At 36.9% G+C, this 14,857-nt stretch overlaps 1 protein-coding gene across 1 annotated transcript; it reads right to left on the bottom strand.

The window, feature by feature from the left end:
* Positions 1–3,739: 3,739 nt before the first annotated feature.
* On the bottom strand, positions 3,740–12,793 carry REM2 (RRAD and GEM like GTPase 2). Its single transcript, XM_044058505.1, has 5 exons — positions 12,682–12,793; positions 9,907–10,238; positions 8,521–8,594; positions 7,574–7,781; positions 3,740–5,724 (listed from the first exon to the last, which is right to left on the bottom strand). Exons 2-5 carry the CDS (start codon positions 10,220–10,222, stop codon positions 5,471–5,473), a joined length of 852 nt encoding a protein of 283 aa, XP_043914440.1. The 5' UTR covers positions 10,223–10,238; positions 12,682–12,793; the 3' UTR covers positions 3,740–5,470.
* Positions 12,794–14,857: the final 2,064 nt, after the last annotated feature.

The raw sequence follows: 14,857 nt of genomic DNA, 5'->3' as shown, positions 1-14,857 counted from the left end.
TCTCTCGACTTATCTGCCTTGTCTGAGAAGTTCCTAATCCAGATCCCCAAGTATTTCATTTCCTTATGATCCCACATGTAAAGATAATTATCTCAAAAGTGAGTGTAAAATTCATAACTAATAGATTTTGTTTTTCCTCATTTATTTTATAACCCAAAAAGTTTTAAATTGATGCAAGAGAGAACATATTAAAGGATTATCCTGTTTAGTGTCTGTGGTATACAATATAATATCATCTGCAAGTAAGGATTACTTTTGCTTATGCCCACACCAATCATAGCCTGCTGTTCTAGATCTCCATATTTTATTCGCCAATAGCTCTATATATAGTTCAAACAACAGCAGTGAAAGTAGGAATCCTTGCATAATTACCCTGGACAACCTAAAACTTCTCAAGATAATTCCCCTATTTTCACTCAACTCAAAGTTGCATTTTCCCCATTATAACAGATGGCTGTGAAAGTTAAGACTATGCACCAGAAATTCATCCCTTTTGAACTGTCCTGCTGCAGAAAACGTTTTAGAATACCTGGCCTATAAGAAGATCAAATTAGTCAATACTTAAGTAAATAAATATAGACTGTTCATGGAAAATCTGATAGTAAAACTAAAACACAGATCCATTGGCAATGTAACGTGAATGCAGGATTCACTAGAGAAGACACTGATGCTGGGAAAGATCATTGATGGCAAAGGAAGATGAGGACAGCAGTGCCTAAGATGGACAGACCTCAATACTGAAGTAATGAATGTGCAAAATTAAAGAAGCAGTTGTTGACAGACAAGTCTGGTTTTCAAGACTCTTAGAGGTCACAAAGTGTCAGACTCAACTAAACAACAATATATGTTAAGTGCTTTGTGTGTAAAGTGCTTTGTTTGATTTTTATTTATCTGTTCTTGTTACCCAAAATTAAGGCAATCATCCTTGCCGACCTTTTTCATACACTGTGCAGTCAACCAGGCCTTGCCTGAAAACAGCAGTCTGTTTATTCCAGTCTGCACAGTTAACAAAAATCCAATCAATGATTAACAATGAAATAAACATATTTCAGGAATAGGCCCTTAGCTTGATAATAATAATGGTATCATTTCAACTTGTTGTCAGTCATCTGTTGAAGAACAAATTCAAATACCTCCTAATTGACTGATCCCATTAGAAGCTGGCCATGTTCTTATTATGGCATGACTTTAGTGTTACTGATATCAAAGAAAGGAAGACTTGGGGGGCAATGTCTCACCTTCCAGAAAATGTTGCTCTGACAAAGAAAACTGTTGCGTATTATTCTGATTTCATCTGAATACAAGTCTTCCAGTTCATACACAGCAGAAATACCAACATACCCCTGTTTTGCAAACTAATTAAACAAGCCTGCTCAGCTTGAAGGTTGAGTCGTTTATTAGGCATGACATTGGAAGATGAAGAGGCAACAGGAAGCTACACTAGGCAGACTCAATCACTCACATTTATGACTTGTACAGACATACTACACACAAAATCCTACTAACAATGAAATCCAAGTCTAGTGTGGTGTGCGATTCCACCATCTAAACTACCTGGATCATATACATGTACAAATATTCTTCACGGACACACTTTAAGGCATGCATAGAACAAAAATGTTTGGAACATGTCAGGATTAGTATCTTCAAAGATATGCAAGACTAATCCAACATTGTAAGCATTCATCACAAGACAGCTAGCATCATACATTTCCTGTGACTGACTTCACATCATTGATTGACCAGGAAAAGCTGTGAGACCAAGAATTTAACTAAATATTTGACTTACTGCACAAATGAAAATTTGTTCATAACATCTGATCATGGTATACATATCAGGTTAGGAGGTATTACATAAATAACACAAAGATGTCATTTTAGACTGAAATCTGCACATTTTACTGAACAATGCCTCTGTTTCTGTGCTGCACATTAGTTAAGCTGTGACCTCTGATGCCTTATGTGTGGTCTGTTTTTATACATAATATAAACAGGTTTGTAAAAATAATGAATTTAAAAATATATGTGGGTGGTATCCAGTGAGGGGAAAAAAACAGAACCACTTAATGACTGCGCTTGCAGAAAGAACATTTTCATCTTTAATTATCGAAAAACCCAGGGTCCATTGTGGGTGAAATACACATCCTTTCCATATTTTTTGCTTATTGTTCTGGTAGTGTGTTGTATTTTCAACTCTAATATAGCATGAGATATTCAGGCTGTAGGTAGGAACCCATCTCTTGTACTTATTTCTGACTAAGTAACATCACATAATAGAATGAATTACTTAATTTTGTGACAAATGTAACTGTAATGAAGAGAAGGATACAGAGCAGTGGAGACTGGTAAGTTATAACAGCAGACATAGTGTAGCACAGTTAGATACCTGGCTGATTACAACAAAGTAACTTTTTTATTGAGATTATAACTCATTATGAGGTTTGTCAAAAAAACTCAGTGGTACTACCAGACATCTGAATATAAGACAAACATAATACATTCGGTTTTATTGCACTTTACGTGGTATTCTGCAGTGTGGATACAATCTCTATTAATAAATGTACCACCATGTGAAAGATAAATGCGTAGATGTAGTATAAAAAGTAATATTAACACTATGAGGATGGAGTGAGAAAGCTTTGGGACTACCAGAAATCTAAAACATGAAGCACAAGTGAACACCCCAACACTTGTGTAAGAAGCTCATCTCCCCTGAGATTTTTAGAGTCCATGCAGTTTTGCTTCCATCACATCTTGCCACTCAAGCAGCCACGTGCAACAAAATGCTTTGATACACAGTGAAACTTAAGATTTGCTTACAGAGCAAGAAAAAACATGTGGCACTACATGTCAGGAGCAGTGTTTATCCTTTCCAAGAGTAAGTCTCAAAAACGTAAATGCTTCTTATTATTGGAGCACTGGCTATGAACAATGGGTGTAGTCGCACAGGTCCATAGGTAGTTACTAGGAGACCATAAAGAAGCCTAGCCCAAATTCCCAGTGGACCCAAAGCACTGTCTGGTTAAGTGACTTTCTCAAAGTCGCACAGAAGGCAAATAAAGGTTGAAGAATTCAAACCCTGTGGGTCAGAGCTTTAGATCCTCTGTGTCTGCAGTCAAACCATTCACAGTGTTGCCACTACAACCCAGGCTGATTAGAAATTCAAACCATTGTGAAAATCATGCAATAAATCCAAGGTGAGTTAATAAATATATGCATATATGCCTACAAAGCAAACCGTGAATGAAGTACTATCAGCACAACTGAACTTTCTAAATTGTTTACCCACTTTTCTCTCTGACTGTTATTCAAAGGGGAGTGATCACCTTGTAGTAGTGTTTAGGAGCTTTGAGCATATGAAGAAATTATGAACTTTAACAAAGAAAAGTTAAAGAAAAGTTAGGATCCCTAACTGGCATGTAGCTGCTGTCTAGACTCCAGAAAGGGAGTTTAGTGGTTTTAAGACAATCAAGTTATTAGTGGCATGTGGCAATCATACTTAGAAAAAAAAAAAAGGAACCACCAAAGACAAGTTGTATCTTACAGTAACAAATCATATTATTAACTAATGAAAAAGCTCAACATTCTTTTCATCTGAAGGGCCTATAAAAAGGAGGTATCCTGTTAATATAACGTAATTATGTTAGCAACAGTCAGTAAATGTGCAAAGTTAATAATATGTTGATTTTGTTAATGCACATGGGTATATATATATATATATATATATATATATATATATATATATATATATATATATATATGTGTGTGTGTGTGTTATGATATGCAGATTATGTAGTACTAGACTGCTCAACAGGAGTCCGTCCGTTCAAGTCTAGCATTGCCAAACATTTGCTGCGTTGACCCAAGTAAACATTTTAACTGTGTATTTATACCAAAAATAAGTGAAGCCAGAAAACTGGACCATATGACTGGATGTTATATTGTCACTTCAGATTTTTGTTTCTTATTTAAAATGCATCATTAACTAAATAAGAACCTATAATACCTGATTGGCATGAAATGGTGTTGGCCATTTTCAGTTTAATGTTTTGCTTCCTGTATTGATTTTTTAACTTCAAAATCGTAATGCTGTTAACTGTGGAGGAGAGGAGCAGTGGAAATGAGAACGGACAGACAGTATTCACCTTTCTGAAAAAAATGCCACAGTTGGGTTCAGTTCTACTGAATTCCAAACATAACTGCATTTGTCTAAGGCTGATTTGCTGTTGCACTCTGTGTACCCAAGGGACACACAACATAAAGCTTCACGCTCCTCTTTCCTGCAGGCTTTACATCCTTCAGCACTGCTAGGAAGATCAGAGGTCCAACAGACTGGAAAAATATGCTGTAATTTGTAGCTCCCTAGACCATCTGCCACACAAAGATTTTATTGTACTGTGGGCAGCACAAAGAGGTCAAGCACCAATGTCACAGCACAGAAGAAGACACATTGCATCATTTTTTATATATGCAAAATATTTATTAAAATGAAAGTTCTTTTATTACATTGTATAGTAAAAAATGAATTCATGCCATTTAGACAAACACCACTTCCCCACAAACTCCAACCTCTCCTTAAGCTATGTAAATGGAAAGGATGATTTTCCAAGTTTTCAGCAGATAGCAAGTTGGGACAAAAAACTTTCCCATTTGGCCTACCTGCACATCTTGATTGTATTACATGTTCAAACATCACTACAGTCAGAGCTATGGCAGAATTGCCACCATAAATCACAGCATTGCATTCAGCAGAACAAGTGTTACAGCACCAATAAACTTTCTTCTCTTCCCAGATGAGGTAAATTTAAAAGTCACCAACAACAATTGTACATCTTCCCTAGTCTAGTATTAGAGACATTCAGTTAACATAAACAATGCTACAGTCAGTTTCGGAAGAACGATCCTGCGCACTTCCTTTTCTGTTTTTAAATACATGTTTGCTTGTAAAATGCAAATATTTTTATACATTCTTTCTATAAATTCTCCAAGAATCTTGTACTTTAGCAAAAAGAGTCATTTTACTTTTTAGGACTCTAATATATGCCACACTGTATGTGTGTATATCTCATTCTCTCGACTCTCACTTTATTAAATAAAATGTAATTAACTCTGTAATTTACCAGAAACTAACTGGTCAGAACCAGAAAGTGCTTGAGTGAGCAGTGGGAGTGGAACCTTTCAGACACTTAAAGTTTGAAATGGTCTAGTGCATCACCTTGACACAAGATCATAATTTAAATATTAGAAACAAATTGAGAATATATTCCAGTCTCTGATTTTCCCCATTATAACTGAGTAGCATACCCCTTTCAAATGTTTTCTGAAATCCTAAAAAGTGCAGTTCCACACCTCCATCTACATACACCTTCATGGATGTGCTTCTCCCACTTGGTGGGCTTGACCAATGAGCCAAAAATACAATGGCTATTATTGGTTATTGATATGGTGGTGCCCAGAATGTAGGCAAAGTTCACAGGACTGAGAGGTCATGGCAGGATTTAGAGCGCTGCTTGAAGAATTTATTGTTCTTGGTCACTAAGCTCTGAAGAAACCTTTTGGCCTTCTTGGTGAGGCTCTCTCGACGTTTATGCACCTCTTCTTTTCCATCTCTTCTAAGCTTGATTTGCCGTACTACACCCTCAAACAACTTGCGGGTATTGTGATGCAAAGCTGCTGATGTCTCAATATATTTGCAGTTAAATGACACAGCACAGGTTCGTCCCTCTGTCAAGAAAAAGTAGAAAACAAAGACACATTAGCATACAGTAAATTCACAAACATGCAAAACAGCTGGCACCAAGATACTTATTTAGACAAAGCTATAATTTATGCTTTTCTCAACTTCCATAAATGCACTCAGTGGAGGTTTAAGTGGAAATCCACTGTGTGTGTGTGTGTGTGTGTGTGTGTGTGTGTGTGTGTGTGTGTGTGTGTGTGTGTGTGTGTGTGCGCACGCACGCGTGTCAGTCTGTCTGAGATAGAAGAAGAGAGAAGTGCAAAGAGTTTGTACATATGCCTTTGTGTGTTTAATGGAAAACTGTGTTTCTGATTAATTTGTAATTTTTCACATTTATAGTATTCAGCCTCAAATATGAGGGCCGTTAGATATGCAATATCACAGACATAGTAGATGTAATTAAATACACCAAAGGATAATTTAGAAACTTATTTTTCTTTTTCCATTTTTATTTATTGCAAATCAAATTATTTTTTGCATGTTCTTGTGACTTGCTGTGTCTACCTGTTTAATCATTTTACATCTAATGAATATAGATTCAAAACACATACTTGCACTCATAAACACACACACAAACTAACAGTGGAACACATAAATCTGTTCTACGTAGCAAGATATTAATTGAAATATATGATGAAATAATGGATGCAAAAAAAGGAACAAAAACAATTGCTGTAAGCACATGAGCCAGAAACCAATAGCTAATGGTTCTGTAGTAGGGGTAGCACAGTTGAAGAAGCAGAGGCCAAGTGGCATCTTGCTTTTAGAGATAGGGGTCAGAGTTGAATGGATCAGTGCCTTAACCCGAAGTGATCTGCATAACCCTAAATCCACACACTGATGGATTTTTTTGCTCCTGCTTATGACCCCTCATATACCTCGTGCCTTCCTAATGCAATTGATTTGGGATTACAATCAGAGCATTCCCTGTAATGGGGGAGATAGGACCATGGTGGCCTTTTATGATACAGACAGATGTTCAAGGGTGTCAAGCACACCTAGAAACATGGATACCTCTTACCATTCCTGATTTTTTTTTTTTTTTTTTTTTTGGGGGGGGGGGGTGCTGCTATTACATTTCCATGGTGGTTCAGGCAGGCAATGATGTTAGTACTGTGCTGGCTATCATTTGAAAGCTTTACAGAAAGTCCTATAGTATCAGTCAGTCCTATCATGCATGCAGAATTCTGAGATACTGAGGCTGCCAGTGGGAAATCAGGACATTATTATAACCCATCACCAATCCACTCCATGGAGGATAAACAAGCATGAGCTTATCATTTCTCCATCCCACCCCCCTGGCAAAGCCTTGCACCTAAAACTAACTTTTGAGAATGGTCTGTCAGCATTGCAAGTACTGTGATAGGTGAGGGATGGGTTTTGAGTCTCATTATTTGAATTCCGCAGTCATTTGCCAGAGCCAGACTCCAAAGAGAGATTTTAGAAGATTCTGTGCCAGGTGGTGCAGCGGTAGCATTGTTGCCTCACAGCAAGAGATTCTCCCGTTCGATTCTCGGCTGGAGTGCGGGGAGTGCCTTCTGTGTGTGGAGTCTGCATGTCCTCCCTGCATTTGGGTGGGCATTTGAAAGACATGAGTAATGGGCATGCCTTCGTTGAAGGTTGAATGTCGAGCTGGCACCTCGGCGTTTGTGAAAATCTACTGCCAGTCATTAGCGGAACGGAGTTCCGCTGTGGCGACCCCTAACCGGGAAAAGCCAAAAAAACAAACAAACTGTGCCAAGGTTGCTCTGCACTCAATAGATCAGAAATATCAACAATATCCTAAAGCTGGAATGAAGTTCATGAATGCAACACATTTCTGTGACTGTCTAATACCTTCTGCGGACACTTCACGGGATCGCACCAAGTCACTCTTATTGCCAACAAGGATTATGGGTATATCTTGATTCTGACGTTGTGCTATCAGTTTTCCACACAGTTTTGCAGCACGATCAAAGCTCTCCCGGTCAGTCACAGAGAAGATTAACAGGAATGCATCTCCCATCTGCATGCAGTTGTCTTGCATCCATCCACAAGAGTTATTCTGTAGAATTAGAAAAACAAAACATTATTTTATTTTTTTTAACATTTTACACCTAAAAATACAATATTAAAGATTATCCCATACAACTCCAAAAGCATATGAATGTCAATACATTATAAATAACTACAGCTTTTAGAGACATAATTTGCTTATATTTCTATGTAATTATTGCATTGGTTATAGTCAGTATAAGAAATTAAGTAATAACTTCTACAGTTTGATAAGTAAATGATGGATGTTTATTTTGTCTGAGGCAAATTAGAAAATTTGTTATTAAAAATCTATGGTAAACTTTAATCAAACAGTCTAAAAGCAGAAGGAATGCCAAGATCATTTTCATAAGGAAAATTTAAAAACTAAGCAGTGGAAGGAAAGTATAGATAGCAACTTGGGGAGGGATATGCTGCTTGCCACATAAATTCAGTGAGTTTGAAACCCCTGCATGGAGTCACATAAAGTGAGCTAAAGCGTATGGTATATCAACATTCTTCTGATGTGCCCAGCTTAAATTCAAACAGCACTTAATGCTCTGATATCCTTGATGTTTAGGGATATGTTGCAACCGCTTTATTTACTCAGGAAAAAAATTTATATTTTATGCTGCGTAGGAAATCATACATTTCACAGAGAAATAGCAGAAAAGACACAAAAGAATGTTAAACTAATTTGGCATTCTATCCTCTTTCCTTCCATTACTTGCTTGTTTTCCTCAAGCTTTACAAACAACCGGATTTTTTACCTGTTCCCAAATGTCGTACAGAACAAGTGTCGCCTGCTGCTCATCCACCGTGATGGTTCTTTCGTATGTATCCTCTGTAAAACAAGAGGACAAAGGCTTAATAGGACTACTGCTTATATAAGCACAAAGGCTTAATAGGACTACTGCTTATATAAGCACAAAGGCTTATTAGGACTACTGTTTATACAAAGGAATCAGTGTCTGTCTTCCTGAAATTCAAGTGTCTCTATAACAAGCCAGTAAACTGCAAAGGGCTGTTTTCCTGCTCAGAAGAGGAACATTCATTCCATCCTAGGGAGAATGATTCCTTCAAGTAATTTTTCAAAGGAAATTAGTACTATGAGGACTTTATTACCCAGACAACACTGTCAACAGTATCGTGTCGGTAGGTCTAGGTTATCTATATCCAACAAAGAGTCATTCTTACTGCTTTTCTTCTGCTAGTGTGTAGTTTAATAAGGCATACCTGTGTCTTATTTACTTATTGATTTGTCAATCTATTAGGCACAAGTGATTGTTTTTAGGAACAGCCTAAGGCAGTGGTCAGTTTATGTGGCTTGCTAATGTTACACTATATGCAGTTATAGACTGACAGAATCTAACCCAGGAATACGTGATAAAGTTATTTTGCAGCCATTAGCCCTTTTATGACTCTTAAAAAAGGAAAGAAAGAAATAATATTTTTTACTTTCCCTAGGATGCTCAATGGATAGCAGTAGCTACAGGAATGAAGCCTTTACATTTTGGTTTTGTGTATCATTTCTGCTTAAAGTAAAAACAAAATGAGGACTGGCAGAAACTTTATTCTTAACTGCCTTAAGTTAGAATAGTGCAAGTTCAAGTCTGCTGCAAATGCAAAAAGAAGAAAAATCCATTTAATACAAGATACGTATTTAAAGTAATGTGCATAGCAGAAATGGTACAAAGAAAGGACAGTCTTTGTCAAAACAACTGAAGGTGCAGGGTACTACAAAACTAAATGATTCGGTGACCCTTTTGTCCACAGAAGATGGTTACCCAAAGTGATCAAATATATTTTATTTAGATGTTGTTTAATGAAAGTAAATGTTTCCTACTATTTTTTTAATTTTTTTCAGTAACTGTGATTGTTTGTTTCCCTTATTACAATGGCCAAAAGTGGGCATAAGGACTATTTGTTTAGCATTTTATACACAATACATATAATCTCAGGACCTCTCCATAAAAGTACACAATATAGGTATCTCCCCAGTTCCAAATAAAGTTGCTTAAACCTTGAATTTTCATAAAGGCCTACAGCTAGTACTGAATGCCTCTGAGTTTTGAACTACCAATAGCAATGCTCCTTTTTCTTTCTGAATTTATGGATTAAAATGCCTAGGGCAGAAATTACAATACTGTGCTTACCTGCATTTTCCATATCATGAGGAAAGTTTTCTTCAAGGCCTCCAAAGATGCCTGCTAGGGCAGTTTTCCCAACACCACTTTCACCTAGCAGGACGACTTTGTATACATGGCTGCCCAAGTCACTGTTGGATGAGATAACAGAATCAGATGAGTTGGAATAGCAGCTTTCTTTGGTGCTTGGTTCAAAGGCAGCCAGCTGGGGCCAGTCTGGCTCATCCACTGCTTCAGTCCTTTGAAGCTGATGCTTCAGGGGCAGTGGCATACTGCCACGTCTTTGTTCCAGGGGCCTCAGTGTATCGCTTCTGTTCAAAGTCATTGTGGTACGTCTCTCACTAAAAAATGAAGACAAAAAGAGTGAAACCCTCTAAAGGCTACATCATGGCTGCTGCATGATATTTTTTATTTTATATTTATAAAACACAAATTCTTTTAAAAAGTGTTAATTCCAAACCAAACCGCACTTTTTATTGTATATGCCCTTCAGTGACTACAGACCTCTTTACAGCACACTTAAGGCAAAAATGGAAGAATTGTACAAGATGCAACAGAGCATTTAGTTACAAAAAAAAAAAAAAAAAAAGCTAATCTGTCTTCCCCAGCTTGCCATGTTATAAATTTGCAAAGCAAATCCACCAGCATTTGTTTTATATTTGCCTCTTTCTTAAAAATGTAAAAATTCAGAAATTGCAGACTATTTATATATTACCTGGCAGTGAAATAATAAGCATGTATGACTGCATTTTCTGTTTCCTTACTCCAGGTCTCCTTTACTTATAACAGAAATCATGACAATGATCATATTAGCTATTCTGGTTTGCTTGTGCAATGTAAAATACGTTTTTTTTAAATGTACGAATGCCCATGATGCTAAAATGTTGCTGTTTCACCTTTGAAAACATAACAAAACAAGAACTGCACTTTTCAATGACACTAGTGTTTCTGTTAATGCGTCTGATCATAAATCTTTGTGGAAAACTGGTATATATATATATATATATATATATATATATATATATATATATATATATATTTAATTAAAGACATCTACATGCATAGTGGTCAGCTATCCTTAGTTCTAAAATCATCATGCCACACCAAACTGTGAAAACACATTTAGCTTAAAAGTCATTAAACAGTTAATCACTAATAGGATGGTCAAATGCTTCAGTGACCTGTGCTGCCGACTTCATCATCTTAGGTTTCTGATTACAGTCAGTTCCATGATCTTAGTTCTGGAAGCTGGGATGCTTATCTGTTTGTTAATAGCTTTCCAACCAGTCTCCTTTGTTTTCTTATTTATTTGTCCTTTGTTAACCTGATAGTTGGACAAGCATAAGGAGTAATTTGAGCCACAGCTGAGTTTTCTGTTGCATGCTTTGACATTCATTATTGTAACATCAGATTTCCTCTGGACTGAGCTCTTGATGAATCCAGTTTACTAATCCACAACCTGTCAACCTGTGTTAGAACTCTCCAGCACATTGCACATTGTTTCACTTATGTTTTACGACATTTAGATGACTGCTCTGGATCAGTCTACCTGCCCATTCTCAAGAAGAAATTAGTTTAAAAAAATCATCTGAAAGTATGCAGTCATAAAGACAACATAATGTCCACAACCATATGTTGCTCGCAAGTGCAATGGTTAAGCATGATGCTAGAAAACACGGCTCATACATGGTTAGGAGTAAAAAGCTGTAGGCTGTAATGTCTCAGCCTTGTTCAGTAATTTTTTTTTACATGACATTTATACCATGTGGTAAAGCAAATGCAGCTACTATTTTCATAGTATTTGCAATACACAGTGCTATATCTAATTAGTACTGAATCAAAAGATTTAAGCAGGAACAGGTTTGAAAGTATTAGCAGAAAATTGTTTGCATAGGTAGCTTTATGGCTCTGTAATATGAAAAAATGGGTAAAGTGCAGATGATTGTGTGTAGCTCAGTAAGAGTATTCATTTCAGACTCCAGGTGTCATGTACAAGTGCTTTTGTTGAGGATGCGGTCTCATCATAAATTGTCATCCGTACAATAGTTTATTTAAAAAGTGGCCCTGCAGTATGATTTTCCTGTTGACTTTGTCATCATTAACACATCTCTTATTATCAGCCAGACGTGAAACACAATACAAGACTGCTTCAAAATAACCAAGCTTATCCCAGCAGCTGCAAAATGCACTCCAGGCTACAGTTAATAAATCTCTAGAGTTCTGTGGCAGTGTATGTTTATCACCTGGAAAGTAGTTATCATATTCAGCTAAAATGGCAAGTTGCTTTAATCATAAGAATGAGAAAAGAAATATTGCAAAAGAGAAGAAAAAACATATACTAAACGGTTCAGTAAAGCATACAGGTCAGTATTTTCCACACCATCTGTACAAATTATTTATTAAGTGTTTGATGTACTGAGTGTATTATTAATGTACTGCATTTGATTTCCATACATAATAGGGAAAACTAGTAAGGTAAATGTTTTCCTCACCATAAAAATGCCTTTTAAATTTTCTAATAATTAATGTGTAATAATATTAACCCTTGCAGCGTGTAAGTCAGGTGTTATAAATCACCTGTCTGTGTATAAAGTCAACTTCAAAGTGTCATGATCTGTAGGCTTTTTTCTAATATTCTCTGCCCATCTGTTTCATGAACATTTACTATGCAGTTTATAAAAGACTATCACAACTTGCATTACAACATTTCATTAATATCTGCTTCTGACTAATGCAGCTTAAAATTTAAAGAAGTAAATTCACTTGAAAGAAATAAAAACTCACCTTAATTGATTAGCTATGTGTTCAGAAGTCTGCTATGTCGCAGAAGACAAGGATGAAAATCCCCAGGTGTGATAGTATTCTGAACTGAGTGTATCCCTGCTTTTTGTCAGTTCCCAAGCTGTCTGTTTTCTGTGTGTTACATGAGCTCTTTAAATAGGAATCCTTAGAAGGGGGTGCCAGCGAGTAACCTCGCCCACTGTGATGTCATATATGGTAATAAGAGGGTGATGTCACTGGGATTTCCTTTCTCTCCTTGTTTTCTTCTATGTCCATGTTTTTTATCATCCTCCCCCAACCCCATCTACACTAGACATCTGTTAATCGCTTAGCTCTGCTGTAGGACCAACAGATGTATTCATCTGACAGAAACAGAGGAGGTGCGAAGTATAATTAATTGGCTGGAGTTTAAAAGCAGACATCCAAATTAGACTGAATAAGATTCTTGCACTGCATGCTATAATTTATTTTGTTTCCTTGTCATTTATCCCTGGTCAGTAGCAGCTCATTGCTGTAATACTTTACTGCTTCCCAGATATACTGTGTTTAGCTGAAGCAGGCTGATATTCAAACTACTGCTGTTACTGTGATTTTTTCCATCACTTTTTCTTCTCTCCTCCACTGACAAAAAAAAAAATCAGTGCCACATAGCTGCACAGTCTGTACAGCAGAATGAAGCTTCCTCATCTGACCACAGTGGCTATGTATGATTCATACTTCTGTCTTACTACTAGCCCATACCTCTCAGCTGTACAGATTTTCACAGAATGTCCAGATTTTTTGCCTTATATTTTGTCTGTATTTCAAAAAATTGTGGTTTTCTGACCAATCATTGGCAAGTTATTAAAGACTGAATTCTAAAAATAATGATAGATTTGAGTTTCAAACTGCATACCCTTCTAAAAATTGATGCTACACAAAACCTATTATTCTATCAAATTTCTAAGTTTGTAAGAGCAATATTTAAAAATTGTCCCTATTTTTGGACCCTGTTCTTCTCACCATTAATAGGATCACAGGAGGTTACTAGGCTAATGGCCCCAGGGCCCTTACAAGCTTAGCCAAGTTCAATCTGTGTTTCCAAGGGTGTCTGGTTCAAGCAGACCTAAAATCAGCACCTACTGCCCCTGTCCAAGAGGGACACAGGTGGAACCCCCGGGATGAATTTCCAGTTACACATCCAATTGTCCAGATTTTGCTTAAATATGATCAACAAGGGGCTTTGTTTAACATGAATAGGAAGCTTGTTCCAAAGGAGGGGCAACTTCTGTGAGACAAATCTGTCTGTCCAGCAAGTTGTGTTGATGTTGCATACCAGGTTAAGGTAGTTTGAGCAAGTGTCCCGTGTGCCATTTGACTTGCGAATTTGCAGCATTTCCATTAAAGCGAGGTCAGAGATTGCTCTATATGCAAGGCACAGGACACCTCTGAGCAGTCTGTATGACAAAGTAAAGTAACAATGATTTCAGTCTGTCCATATAAGACAGATCTTGAAGGCCATACATTTTCTTTGTAAGGAACCTTTGTGGTCTCTCTAATTGCTGCAGGTGTTTGGAAAGTTGGAAAGGAACATACCAAAGGGAGAGTTGTACTCTTATTATTGGCCTGATAAGAAAGAGTACAGGGGGTTATAACCTTTTTTTCTGGGGCAGTGCCCATACTTATGACATGAGCAATAGAAAATGCCACTGTGGAGACATGGTGATTGAAGTTAAGGTTGCTGTCTTCCTGTGTGCCCAGATCTCTATTTATGGCTTTCTCCAGAATTCTTGTTCTAAGAGGTTGAGAGGTATGACTGCTACTCACAGCTCAGCTTGCAATGGGGTTCTTCAGGATGTTGGTGTGTCTTTATAATGCAATGCCCCTGGCATATTTGAAGAATACACAAAAACCTCTACAGATTGTGATTTGAAAATTAATTATTTCTTTATATAAGTACGTACTTATTGCATGTAAATTGACATTTGTTTTATTATTATGGGTTTTTTTTTCTATTATGTGTTTCTAACTTTGTGATTTTAACTGAAGCTCATTCTGTTTTTCTTATTATGTGTTTAAAGATTTTTGATTGAACTGAAGCTTTTCTCCCCAGGCCTCTGCTGAAAATGGCCACAACAGTCCCATTCAGACTTTTCCAGTTAACAAATGTCAATAAATAAATAAATTCTTGGTCAAGTTA

This window comes from Protopterus annectens, chromosome 16.part0, assembly GCF_019279795.1.
Source record: "Protopterus annectens isolate FY-2018-M chromosome 16.part0, PAN1.0, whole genome shotgun sequence".
Taxonomy (NCBI): Eukaryota; Metazoa; Chordata; order Ceratodontiformes; family Protopteridae; genus Protopterus; species Protopterus annectens.
The sequence above is the reverse complement of the archived record's forward strand: the minus strand, read 5'-3'. Positions and strand labels throughout refer to the sequence as shown.